The 14,138-nt window shown below is 34.7% G+C and overlaps 1 protein-coding gene across 4 annotated transcripts in view; it reads left to right on the plus strand.

The window, feature by feature from the left end:
• SPAST (spastin) overlaps positions 1-14,138 on the plus strand; it is a 100,259-nt gene that overhangs the window by 13,713 nt on the left and 72,408 nt on the right. For 2 of the 4 annotated variants that reach the window (XM_036751108.1, XM_036751110.1), the window contains exons 2-3: positions 4,380-4,466; positions 5,824-5,907. In XM_036751108.1, coding sequence (XP_036607003.1) covers positions 4,380-4,466; positions 5,824-5,907 — 171 coding nt within the window. The remainder of the gene's footprint in view (positions 1-4,379; positions 4,467-5,823; positions 5,908-14,138) is intronic. The other 2 variants (XM_036751109.1, XM_036751111.1) reach the window with 1 other exon arrangement.

Here is a 14,138-nt window from a genome sequence, read left to right on the forward strand (position 1 = left end):
ACAGAGAAGATCAAAATATGAATTCAGAGGAGGACAGCATTGACACTCTACCCACATCTGAAACCTCAAAAGAGAATGTGATCTGGTCTGAAGCCCTAAAAGCATTCCTGGAAGAGCTCAAAGAGGGTTTTAAAAGCCAAATTAGAGAGGTAAGAGAAGAATTACAGAATCTAGCAGGAGAAAATGATTTCTTGAAACATAAAACTGGCCAGATGGAAAGAGAGATGCAGAAGCTATCTGAAGAAAATAATTTGTTAAAAATTAGAATTGGGCAAGTAGAAGCTAATGACTCTATGAGGCATCGAGTCAAAATCTAAAGAATGGAAAAAATAGAAGAAAATATAAAAAAAAGAAAAGAAGAAAACCAAATTACTAGTATCAAAAATGAAAAAGGTGAACTCACATCCAATGAAGAGGAAATTAAAACAATAATTAGGAATTATTTTGCCCAATTGTATGCCCATAAGTTTGATAATCTTAGGGAAATGGATGAATATTTACAAAAATTAAACTGCCTAGATTAACAGAAGAGGAAGTAAAATACCTAAATAACTTGATTTCAGAAAAAGAAATTGAGCAAGCCATCAGTGAACTCCCTAGGAAAAAATCTCCAGGGCCGGATGGATTTACATGTGAATTCTACCAAACATTTAAATAACAATTAATTCCCATGCTTTATAGACTATTTGGGAAAATGGGTGAAGTAGTCCTACCAAATTCTTTTTATGACACAAATATGGTATTACTATCTGAACCAGGAAGAGTCAAAACAGAGAAAGAAAATTATAGACCATTTTCCCTAATGAATATTAATGCAAAATTTTTAAATAAAATATTACCAAAAAGATTACAGCAACTTGTCACGAGAATAATGCACTATGACCAGGTAGGATTTATTCTAGGAATGCAAGGCTAGTTCAGCATTAGGAAAACTATCAGCATAATTGATCATATCAACAACAAAACTAGCAGAAACCATGGTTATCTCAATAGATGCAGAAAAAGCTTTTGACAAAATATATACCACCCATTCATATTAAAAACACTAGAAAGCATAGGAATAAACGGAGTCTTCCTTAAAATCATAAGTAGCATCTACCTAAAACCATTAGCAAGCAATATATGTAATGGGGATAAGGTAGATGTATTTCCATTAAGATTGGGGGTGAAATAAGGATATCCATTATCATCCCTATTATTCAATTTGGTACTAGAAATGTTAGCTTTAGCAATAAGGGAAGAAAAAGAAATTGAAGGAATTAAAATAAGCGAAGAATAAACTAAGTTATCACTTTTTGCAGATGATATGGTGATCTACTTAGAGAATCAAGCCAAAAAACTACTTGAAATAATAACTTTAGCAAAGTTGCAGGATATAAAATAAACCCACATAGATCCTCAGCATTCCTATGTAATACTAACAAAGCCCATCAGCAAGAGATAGAAAGAGAAATTCCATTCAAAGTTACTGTAGACACTATAAAATATTTGGGAGTCTACCTGCCAAGACAAACCCCAGGGCCTATATGAACACAATTACCAAACACTTTTCACACAAATAAAGTCAGATCTAAACAAATGGAAAAACATCAGTTGTTTATGGTTAGGCCAAGCTAATATAATAAAAGTGACAATTTTACCAAAATTAATTTACTTATTTAGTGCCATACCAATCAAACTACCAAAAAATTATTTTACAGAGCTGGATAAAATAATAAAATTAATCTGGAAGAACAAGAGGTCCAGAATATCAAGGGAATTAATAAAAAGAAATGCTGGGGAAGGTGGCCTAGCCATAACAGATATATTTTTTTTAATTTTTATTTTTAGTTTACAACATTCGGTTCTACATAATTTTGAGTTCCAGATTTTCTTCCCTCCTTCCCCCCCCTCTGCCCCAAGACGGCATGGAATCCCATATAGCTTCCATGTATAACTTTGCATTGAATTAATTTACACACTAGTCAAGTTATGGAGAAGAACTGTGATCAATGAAATGAATCATGCGAAAGAAGAAACAGGACCAAAGAACAAAAAACAAACAAACAAAAAATAACCCAAAAACAAAAACAGAAGAGAGAAAAGGAAAAAAAAAAGAGGGGGGAAAAAAAGGCTAGCATGAAGTGTGTCTCAATCTGCATTCATACTTCATAGTTCTTTCTCTGGATGTAGATAGCATTCTCCATTGTGAGTCCTTTGGAGTTGTCTTTGTACCTTGTGTTGCTGAGAAGAGCGAAGTCTGTCAGGGTTGGTCCTCACAGAATCCATATATCTGTGGTTGTGTATAACGTTCTCCTGGCTCTGCTCCGCTCACTCAGCATTATGTCGTGTAGGTTTTTCCAGGTTGTTATGTAGTCCGTATCATCCCCATTTCTTATGGCACAATAGTATTCCATTAGCTTCATATACCACAGCTTATTCAGCCATTCCCCAATTGATGGGCATCCCTTTGATTTCCAATTCTTAGCTACCACAAAAAGAGCCGCTATAAATATTTTTGTACATATGGGTCCTTTTCCCGCATGTGTGATTTCTTTGGGATACAACCCTAGAAGTGGTATTGCTGGGTCAAAGGGTATGAACATTTTTATAGTCCTTTGGGCATAGTTCAAATTGCTCTCCAAAATGGCTGGATCAGCTCACAACTTCACCAGCAATGTAACAATCATACCAGATATTAAACTGTATTATAAAGCAGCAGTCATCAAAACTACTTGGTACTGGCTAAGAAATAGAGTGGTGGATCAATGGAATAGGTTAGGAACACACGACGCAATAGTTAATGACTATAGCAATCTACTCTTTGATGAACCCAAAGAATCCAGCTTCTGTGTTAAGAATTCACTATTTCACAAAAACTTCAGGGAAAACTAGAAAATAGCGTGGGAGAAACTGGGCATAGACCAATATCTTATACTGTATACCAAAATTAAGTCAAAATGGGTCCACGATCTAGGTATAAAGGCTGATACTATAAGCAGTTTGCGAGAGCAAGGAATAGTTTACTTGTCAGATTTATGGAGAAGGGAAGAATTTATGACCAAACAAAAGATAGAAAGTGTTATGAAATGCAAAATGGATGATTTTGATTATGAAATTGAAAAGTTTTTGTACAAACAATGCCAATGCAACTAAGATTAGGAGGGAAGCAGAAAATTGGGAAAGAATTTTTACAATCGGTATCTCTGACAAGTGCCTCATCTCTAAAATATACAGGAAACTGAGTCAAATTTACAGGAATACAAGTCATTTCCCAATTGATAAATGGTCAAAGGACATGAACAGGCAGTTTTCAGAGGAAGAAATTAAAGACATCTATAGTCATATGAAAAAATGCTCTAAATCACTATTGATTAGAGAGATGCAAATCAAAACAACTTTTAAGTACCACATCTCCTGTCAGATTGGCTAACATGACAAAACAGGAAAATGATAAATGTTGGCAGGGATGTGGGAAAATTGGGACATTGTTACATTGTTGGTGGAGTTGTGAGCTGATCCAGCCATTCTGGAGCAATTTGAAACTATGCCCAAAGGGCTATAAAAATGTGCATACCCTTTGACCCAGCAATACCACTTCTAGGGCTGTATCCCAAAGAGATCACACAAGTGGGAAAGGGACCCATATGTACAAAAATATTTATAGCAACTCTTTTTGTGGTAGCAAAGAATTGGAAATCAAGGGGATGCCCATCAATTGGGGAATGGCTAAACAAGTTGTGGTATGTGAATGTAATGGAATACTATTGTGCTATAACGAATGGAGAAGATACGGACTTCATAATAACCTGGAAAGACCTACATGATATGATGCTGAGCAAGGGGAGCAGAACTAGGAGAACATTGAACACAACCACAGACATATTAATTCTGTGATGACTAATTTTGATAGACTTGGCTCATAAGGTTCAAAGACAGCTCCAAAGGACTCATGATGGAAAGAGCTATCTATATCCAGAGAAAGAACTGTGGACTCAGAATGAGGCAAACTATTTGCTCCCTTTTTTTTTTTCTCTTCTTTTTTGGTATTGTTTCTTCTTTCTCATGATTCATTTCATTGGTCATAATTCTTCTTTACAACTTGACTACCATATGGTGTCTCAATGAAAACATTGTATTTCATCTTGAATTATCTCATAGAAGCTCTTATGATATAATCTTTGACATAATAAAGTTGAGGCTAGAAAGTTAGGCCCCCATTAATTGTGTTGGGTTAGAAAGTTTGCCTTTCATTACTGTTTTTGAAGATATATTTGCAATTTATTTGCAACAAATTTGTTTGTATTTGTATTATTTTGAATCTTTTTATTTAATTAAAAATTCTCATTAGTCTTTATACTATTGGTGCTTAGTAAATATTAAATATTTTCATTTTAAAGCAGGACAAAAGGATCAAGCTGTGGAATGGTATAAGAAAGGAATTGAAGAGCTAGAGAAAGGAATAGCTGTTGTAGTCTCAGGACAAGGTAAGGTACTGTTCTGGCTTGGTGTACATATCTTTCTAACATTATGTTTATTTACAAGGTTTTTTTCCCTGATGGTGCAATTCATTTTTCCCTCATTAAAGTTAGAAACCAAAACTTTAATGATGCTCCCGTACAATTAGTTATGTAACAAAATAGGGAGTAGTGTGTATGTAAAATCTTAGAGTATTTCTTGTTTGCCTTTGTAATCGATTTCAGAGACTCTGGAATTTGAATATGTCCTTTATTCATACACAGTATTGTGATCAAGTGACAATGAGTGAGGAAAGTATATCCATGAAAGAGAGGGGATATTCAGCAGTGTCAGAAGCTGCAGAGAGGTCAGAAAGGTTGAGAACTAAGAGATTTAGCAATTGAGTTTGGTGACCTTGGAGAGAGCAGTTTAGATTGCGTAGTGAGATTGAAAGCCAGATTGCAAAAAAATTGAGAAATGAGTGGGAAGTGAAGAAGTGCAGGCAATGAGATTAGATACCTTTTTTTTTCCTAGTAGTTTGCCTGTGAAAAGGAGAAAGGGAGAGACAAGTAGTCCAAGAGAGACAGGAAAGCAATGGCATGAAGATCAGGTGAAGGTGTGTTTTTTTTTTGTTTTTTTTTTTTAAGAATGGAGAGATCTGGATAGACTAAAATGCTAGAAGGAAGAGCTAGTGTGAATAAGGGGAATGAAGGTCAGAGTAAGAGGGATGGTAGAAGGGACAAACTCCCAAAGCTTATAGGAGGCATAGCTTAAAGGACATGGTTGACCTTCACAAAGAGCAGAACTACTTCTTTGTCAGAACTAGGAGCAAAGGGGTAGATAATAGGATAGATAATAGTAGAGAGAAGTTGAAGTTCACAAAAGACAGACTCTTTTCTTCTTGCTAGAGGAGAGATGGTTTGAAAGAACTGCTCAGAAGGTTATAAAAGAGAATCAAGTCAGGAAAGAATAAAAAGATTTCAGTGCAACAGTGAGGTCCTAATGAAAATTAGATGATGTGAATTTTTAGTGGACCTACTTAACATGTGCGAAGTCCCCCTTTATCAATTATTTATTTTATGCTAATGGTTTAGAATAAGATTTTGAAGAAAGTGACTTAAGATTTATTTCAAAAGATATGAATAATGCCATAATGGGCCAAGTCCCATCAACCAACTGCAAGGAATAATCTAAATTATTTTACTATACCTGAACTTTCTTATTTTGACTACTGATTTAAATAATCTTTTTTAAAAAGTTATTTCATAGAGTACATTCTAACCTCCTAGAATTTATTGGATTTATATTGTAGATGAAACTCTAGATTGTATCTCTGTAAAGAAACAGATATTTTAATGAACTTTGATTTTTTTTTTCTTCTCCTAGGTGATCAGTGTGACAGAGCTAGGCGCCTTCAAGCTAAAATGATGACTAATTTGGTCATGGCCAAGGATCGTTTACAACTTCTAGGTACTGTTAATATTTTGGACAGTGGACTTAGTGATAGCTGTGTAAGTTTTAGTTCACATGGATATAAAACTATGATGTCCATTTGAAAAATATACAAAAACTCAGACTTGAATTTAACCACTTATAGCCATTCCTCCTAGTCCCCACTCAAAAAAAAAAAGTAAAATTTCTGAAAGGTTATCCATCTATTTGCTCTTTTTGTTTGGGTGGGGGATAGTTGGGAGGGGAGTGATTATTTTTATTGGTAGTTTTAAAAGAAAAATTTTGAAAAACAGTAAAAGAAGCCCTTCATTGCCTAACTACTGAGACATGTTTCCATAATTTAAGGACTGCCTGCCTGCCTTAATCACTTACTCCTTAACTCCCCCCATAAAATACCTAAGTTCTATATGTGCTTCATTCAGAATGATTGTCATTACATCTTTATTCAAAAAACTGTGTCAGAGAATGTTGTAGCAAAGCCATCCTCTGATAAACCTACTTTTCTTGTTCAGCTTTGACTTTATTAGTAACATTAAACATACAATGTGACTAAAATAATGACTGATTTTCTTCCATAACTTATAAAAACAGGCAGTTATTATCATAGCAGTGACATGCTAAAACACATTTTGACTTGTAGCAGCAGGATAATTTTAAGTAGGAGGCTGTGTCTTTTATTTGAAGTGTTAAGATAGAATAGCCTAACCATCTCTTTAGATAGAGGAATTTTCTCTGGATGAGATTTTATTTCTCAGATTTATTCTTTATCAAAAGACAGTTTATTTGGGGGAAAGAGTTTTAAATGATACTGAGCTCTATATAATGTTCCTGTGGGAGAAAATTGGTTGAAATTTGACTGTGGGTCTGAATTTTGATTTTCTACTTTATAATAAGATTCACTCCTTTTGTTTTCAATCATTCACACTACAGTCTTTGTACCTAGTGATTACTGTAAACTGTAGGTTTATATCCATATATGTAAAGACTTGTGGGAATCCTCATGGCATATTAGGTAGAGCCATCCTTGGAGTTTGGAGGCTCTGGGTTCATTTTCTGTCTTGATGCATAACCCATGTTTCATCCTGGTAGAGGCACTTAACTTCTGTGAATCACAGTGAATGCACTTAGTAAGTTACAGGTGAACTGCTGTTCTGAGTAAGAGAAAGGAGCTGCCAAAGATCTTCCACAAGAGCAGTTCCTTATGTGGATAAAATCAGAAGTCCAAGCCAAAAAAGAAACTATAAGTGCAACTAAAATATAAAGCATTCAAACTTTTCTTTTATCAGAATGTCAATAAATAAATCATGATTGTTAGACCTAAGATTTAATTTTATAATATGCTTTAGTGATATAACAACTTTAAATTATAAAAAAAATTTTCTTAATTATCGAGACATGGCTTTTTATTTTCCTTTTATAAAGGAAATACTTTGGAGGTAGAGATAAAGTAAAAATCTAGATTAGGTATAAAGAATGAAAGAATACAAATGGTGAAAGAAGTTTTTTATAGTGGTCTTGCTTATTCCAGGTAAAAGAAATCATTTTGTTTAGAATTCTTTGAGGTTGTATTTTTTGGGGGGGAGAGGGAGTTGTGGTGCATAGGGGAGAGGAGAGGATACTAAAATATACAGCACTTCCCTTGCTTGTACACTTAACAAAAGCTGAATATGCTAGGCTTTTTTAAAAATGATTTTAATAGATTTAGAGAACCATAAGGAACAATGATAAAGAAAACCAAAAAACAAGGTAAGTTTTTCCATCCACTTCAGGACTTCACAAAAAGACTGCCAGAGTCTCTGAGCAACTAGGGTAGGCAGAAAGCAGAGTAATTAAGCAATGTAGACCCAGAGCAGGGACCAGATCAGCATCCAGCTCAGGAAATAGGGCTAGACCAGTACTCAGGCAGCACACACCCAAGCCTCAGCAAAAGAAAGAACTAGGAAGGGTAATGGGAAGGAAACTACCAAGGGTCTTTCAGGGGGCCTGCTATCAGCAATCTACAACATCAGGTGGGAGCTTGTCAGGCTCACAACAAAGGACAGAGCCAGGTCCAGGATTGGAACCATGCAAGAAGGAGGAGCCAGAAGGATACAAAGCCAAAATCAGTTGAGCCAGAGCCAAAACTCAGGAATTCCTTCAGAAGGTGGGGCCTGCTCTGAATCACCAAATCCAGAGCTGGCAGCAAGACTTGCCTGTACTATCCAAGAGAATGGGAGGGAGCTGAATGTGATTCATGCATAAAGCTTCAATCCAAAAGCTGAGTCTGGAGTTATGGGCAAACAGAAGAAAATCACATAGTGAAGGAGTTCTGTGGCCTGAGAAAAGCCCAAGATGTAAACCCAGAAGATGAGAATAACTCTGCAAGTCCAAGTAAAGCCTCAGAGAAAATAATGTCCCGGCCGTAAATGCTTCAGTAATACCTGGAAGAAGTGAAGTGTGATACGAAATTTAATTTTTAAGGAAATGACAATAAGGGAGGAAAGAATGACCAAGAGAATTAATAACTTAGAATATGACATGTTAAATCTTACCTTGGAATTGAACTCCCTGAAAATTAGAACAGACTGACAGGAAGTAATAACTTTATGAGATGAGCAAGAAATATTAAAACTAAATCAAAAGATTGAAAAAAAGGAAGAAAACATAAGGTACGTACTATCAAATAATAGCATCTATAAAGTGCTTTAAGTTTTGCAAAGAACTGTGCATATATTAGCTCATTTGATCCTCACAACAATCTTGTCAGATAGGTGCTATTATAACCTCCATTTTATAGATAAGAATTTTGTTGTTTGTTTCAATTGTGTCTGACACTTTGTGACTCTATTTGGAGTTTTCTTGGCAAAGATCCTGGAGTAGCTTGCCATTTCCTTCTCCAGCTCATTTTACAGATGATGAAACTGAGGCATACAGGGTCACAAAGCTAGTAAGTGTCTGAAGCCACATTTGCACTCAGGAAGTTCAGTCTTCCAAGCCCAGAACTCTTATCTACTGTGCCATCTAGCTGCCTAATAGATGAGAATACCAAGGCTGAAAGAAGTAACTTGCCTGGTGTCACACTGCTATTTAATGTCAGAAGCAGAATTTGAACTTGGGTTTTCTTAGCATTCTATCCAAAACACTGCCTGGTTGCCTTAAGTAGCTAGCATTTATGTAAAGTGCGTGAAAGTTTGCAAAGCACTGTTATTTTATACAACGTTCACAATAACACTGAAGCTAATGCTGTTATTAAAGTGAGGAAATAGGTTTGACAGAGGTGAAATGACTTGTCCACAGTTGCGCAGCTAATAATTGTCTGAGACAGGATTTAAATTAAGGTTTTCCTGACTGTATCTCTATCCACTCTATCCACCATGCCACCTAGCTGCCTCAAAAACAACTGACATGGAAAGCAAGGAGAGAGAATGTCAGAATCAATGGATTGCTGAAAAATTATGACATCTCCCCTAAAATATACCATATTTCAAGAAATCATAAAATGAAAATTGACCCAATCTATTAGAACTATATAAGACAAAGTGAAAATAGAATATATTAGTCACCTCATGAAAGAAACTCTAAAATAAAAAATCCCAGGAACATCATATCTAAGCTCTAGAACATTCAAGACAAAGAATAATTACTGCAAGCAGACAAAAAGAAAGAATTTAAGTACCAAGAAGCCATAGTCAGGATAATACATATTTGCACCTGGCACTATAAAGAAGAGAGAAACTTAGAATATGACTTCCTAAAAAAGGGTAAAGATAAAGAAAAACTGGATATAATGCTACAAGGGGAAAAAATGAACCTGAATGAAATAAAGGACTTCCAAGCATTTATGATGAAAAGGCCAGAACTGAGTAGAAATTTTGAAATACGAATGTAGAACTAGAGAGAAATGAGTAAAGGTAAATACACTGGATCTCTTCGAAAGAACTACATGATGACAAATTGTTTATATTTTAATAAAGAGAAGAGAAACAAGTATCTCAGAACCTTAATATCTGCAAGGATGATAGAGAAAAATAATACGTTCAGGGAGCTTGGGTGTGATCTTGATCTATTTTGACGGTCTTAGGAGAAGGAAATGAAAGAGAAAAGGGATTTTATTGGAGAGGAAAGGAAGAAAGTGAGGAAACTCACTGTCTCACATAGTAGAGGAACATTGGAGGAAGAGTGTCCAAACATGGAAGATGGAGTTTGGAGCATGCATATCCCATCAACCTTACTTTCTTCTGAACAAGGAAGGTTGAACACACAAAGATTAAAAGTGTGGCATAGACATTGAATTGAACAGCAAAATAGGCAAGGGTAGTAAGAGGAGAATGGAATTTTTAGTAGGAAGGGGTAGGATAAAGGAATAGTCATAAGTAAAACAAACTCTAATATTGGAGGTTAGATTGTAAAAAGCAGGTTAAAAGGAAAAGAGTCTGGAGAACTATGATTAGGTCTGAGGGAAGGTGAATAGAAGGGGGGAGCAACAGAGTAGAAACAGATTGCTTCAGTGACCATTAGTGTTAAGCATACTCCTCTTTTGCCACCTTCTTTATAAAAATTGGGGACAGGGCAAAAAGAAAAAGTACAAAAGGGACAAGATGGAAGGAAATTACACAATTAACAAGCACAGTTGTGAATGTTATAAACTCATCCACATAAGAGAGTAGCAGAATAGATTAGAACACAGAATCCAACAGTATGTTATTTACAAGAAACACACTTGAGATAGAAATTTTACACTGGAAGGACTGGAAAAGAATTTAATATGCTTCAGGTGAATTTAAAAAAAAATACAGGGAGTAATCCTAATTTTAGGCAAGGAAACAGTAAAAGGAGATAAGCAGAGTAACGACATGATATTAAAGAAAATATATCAATTCTGTACTCTACATTGTAGGCCTCAGTAAGCCAGAAACAATTTTTTTTAACTAATTTAGCATTCTAAATTCAACATTTCTAGCTTAAAGACATACCCAGGTATCTAACACAAGACAATTTAAATTAATGTTTATAAGAATCTTGGTTAACATTGTACCCTAATAGAATAATAGTCACCTTATTTCCCAAAACTCTTCAGTTCTTTTTTTTTTTTTACTCCCCTCAAGGATTCTTCTAGAGTAATCAAAGGAGTTTCCTCCTTGTGATCAGTACCTTCATACCTTTCAAGAGTGGAATGATGGTACAATAAAAGAGTCATGAAAAGTTATGGATCTGAACAATATTTTAGAAATTAGCAATGATAGATCCCTGACAGTTACTGAAAAGGAACAGAAAGGAGCTTACATATTTCTTAGTTGTGCATGGCATCTTTACCATGACCATTATTTGGGTATAAAAATCTTACAAATATAAGCAGAAATATTAGACACATCCTTTAGTCACTAAATGCAATAAAATTATATTCAATAAAAGGATTTTGAGTAAAGGATTAAAAATTAATTGGGAGACTAAATCAATCTACTTTATAGAACTAAAAACAAAATTATAAACAGTTTCATTAAAATAATGAGACAACTTACTAAAGGTTATGGGACACAGCCAAAGCAATTCTAAGGGGAAAATTTACATCTCTAAATACTTGCATCAACAAAAGAAAGAATAGATCAGTAAAGTGGACATTCCCTTTAAACTACAAAAACAAAAATCAAAAGGCCCTAAGTACCAAAAAGGGAAGTCTAAAAATCAAAAAGAAGATAAAATTGAAAGAAAAAAAATTGGATTGATAAATAGGAATAGGAACTGTTTTTTTCTTAACCTAATAAGATTGCTAATCACATAGTCTAATTTTTAAAAGGAAAAGAAAACTAAAAGTTTGTATGAAAAAGTAGTATTCACAGTAATTGACAATGAAATAAAAGGAAGCTGTTACAAAGGTCCAGATTAAATCCCTGAATATTTGCAAACAAAATAAATTAGCTAGATTAACAAGAAATGATTTCTTTAACCCAATGTCAGAAAAAGAAATTGTCCAAGTCTTAAACCTTCCAAAGGGGGGAAAAACCCAGCTCAAAACTAGATAGTTTCATAAGTGAATTCTATCAGACATTCAAAGAATAATAATAAATTTATATAACTTGTTGAAAAAAGAAATAGAAAATGATATAAATATGATCTTGATTCCTAAATTATAAGAGAGAGACAAAGCAGAGAAAGGATAACATTAATCAATATTCCTAATGAATGTTTATGTAAAAAAATATTAACTGAAATATTGGCAAAGATGCTACAGTAACATATTTTAAATCTGATTATTAAGACCAGGTTGTATTTATACCACAAATGTAAGGTTGATTTAGTAAAAGGAAAACTATAAACATAATAGACCATATTAATTTAAAAAAGAGAATAAAAATTATATGATCAGATAAGAGATGCTCAAAAAAACTTTTGATAAAATCTAGTATCTATTTTTGTTAAAAACTACAAAGCACAGGAACAAATGGACTTTTCTTTAATATTGCGAATTATATCTCTCTAAACCCAAGATCTAACATTCTTTATAATCAAGAAAAATTAGAGCCTTTTCAAAACACTAGGGATAAATCAAAGGGTAAATCACTTCTATTATTATGGTGCTAGAATTGCTAACTGTAGCAATATGAAAAGGAGAAGATATCAAGATAATAAGTATAGATAAATAGGAAACTAATTTTTTGCAGATGCTGTGGTGGTCAAACTAGTAAACTCCAAATAATCAGCTAAACAAATTCAATTGATTCAACAATGCAGACATGAGTGATGGATTGTACAGTTTGAGAATAGCGAGAAAGTCCTTTTGACTGGACTGAGGAGCATGGGAATAGGAATAATTCATGAAAAGCAAATTGGGTCCAAGTTGTGAAGGGATTTAAATGCTAATGAGAGGAGTTCATCTTTGATTCTAAGGTCATTAGGGAGCCATTTGGATTTTGTTGAGCAAGAGAATAACATAGTCAGACCTATACCTTAGGTATACATCATTTTGGCATCTGCCTGAAGGATAGATTGGAGAGGGAAGAGGCTGGGTGAAGTGAAGACAGGAGGTTATTGCAATTGTCTCATTGAGAATAGGTGAGCTAGGGGATACTCTTGAGTGGAGAAAAAAAGAACAGTAGAGTAAAAATTGGTAAGACATGTAAAATGATTAGACATGTGTGGTGGGGAAAATCAAGGGGTTGGCATTGACTTGGAAGTTGTGAATCTAGATGACTAGAAGGAGGGTAATACCCTTGACAAAAATAATGAAGTTTTAAAGAGAGGTGTATTTCGGGGGGGAAAGAGAATTAGTTCTTTTTGAACATGTTGAGTTGAGATACCTGTGGGATATTTAGTTGGAAATGTCCAATAGATGGTTGGTCTTCTGAGACTAGAAATTAGGAGAGATACTAGGCTTATATTACATCTGGAAGTCATTTGTTTTGAGATGATTGAAACATGAGACTTGATGAGGATATTATGAAAGAGAGAGTAGAAAGGTAAGAGGACGGGACCCAGGACAGAATCTTGGAGGATACCCACAGTTAAGAGATTGCACATGGATGCTGATCAATCAGTAAGCTTTTATTAAATACTTATTAAGTGTCAGGTACTGTGCCGGGCACTAAATATATGAAACAAAAGCAAAAACAGTCCTTGCCTTCACACAGCTTACATTCCGATGGGGAAGACTACAAGTACTCAAATAAAGACATACAAAATTCATATAGAGTAGATGGAAAGTAACTTCAGAGGGGATATCACTAACAGCTGGGAGAACCCAAAAAAGCCTACTGTAAATGATTTGGTGTAAACGAATCCTTGAAGGAGGCCAAGGACTCACAGAAACAGGAAGGGAGAGCACTCCAGGCATGGGGGAGGGACATCTAGTGCAAATGTAAGGAATACAGAGATGGATGAGGAACAGCAAGCAAACCAGTATGAGTGGACAGTAGAGTATATATGGAGGGCAGTAATGTTTAAGAAGACTCAAAGATATGAAGGAGACATGTTGTGAAAAGTTTTACACTTTAGACCGAGAAGTTCATATTTGATCCTTGAGGTAATAAAAATCCACTGAAATTTGAGTAAGTCTGTGTGGGTTATGGATTGGAGTGGGGAGGTAACTGAGATGGGGAGATAAGTATAAAACTATTAGAATAGTCTAAGGCAAGAAGTGATGAAGACGCAAACTAAGTGGCTCTGTAAGTATAGAGAATGTAATATACTTGAAAGATGTGGAGAAAGAAATGAAAAGATTTGTCAACCGATAGACTATGTGGGATAAAAGAGATTGAGAAATTAAGAATGTGAAC

The sequence above is a fragment of the Trichosurus vulpecula genome, chromosome 3 (assembly GCF_011100635.1).
Source record: "Trichosurus vulpecula isolate mTriVul1 chromosome 3, mTriVul1.pri, whole genome shotgun sequence".
NCBI classification, from domain to species: Eukaryota; Metazoa; Chordata; class Mammalia; order Diprotodontia; family Phalangeridae; genus Trichosurus; species Trichosurus vulpecula.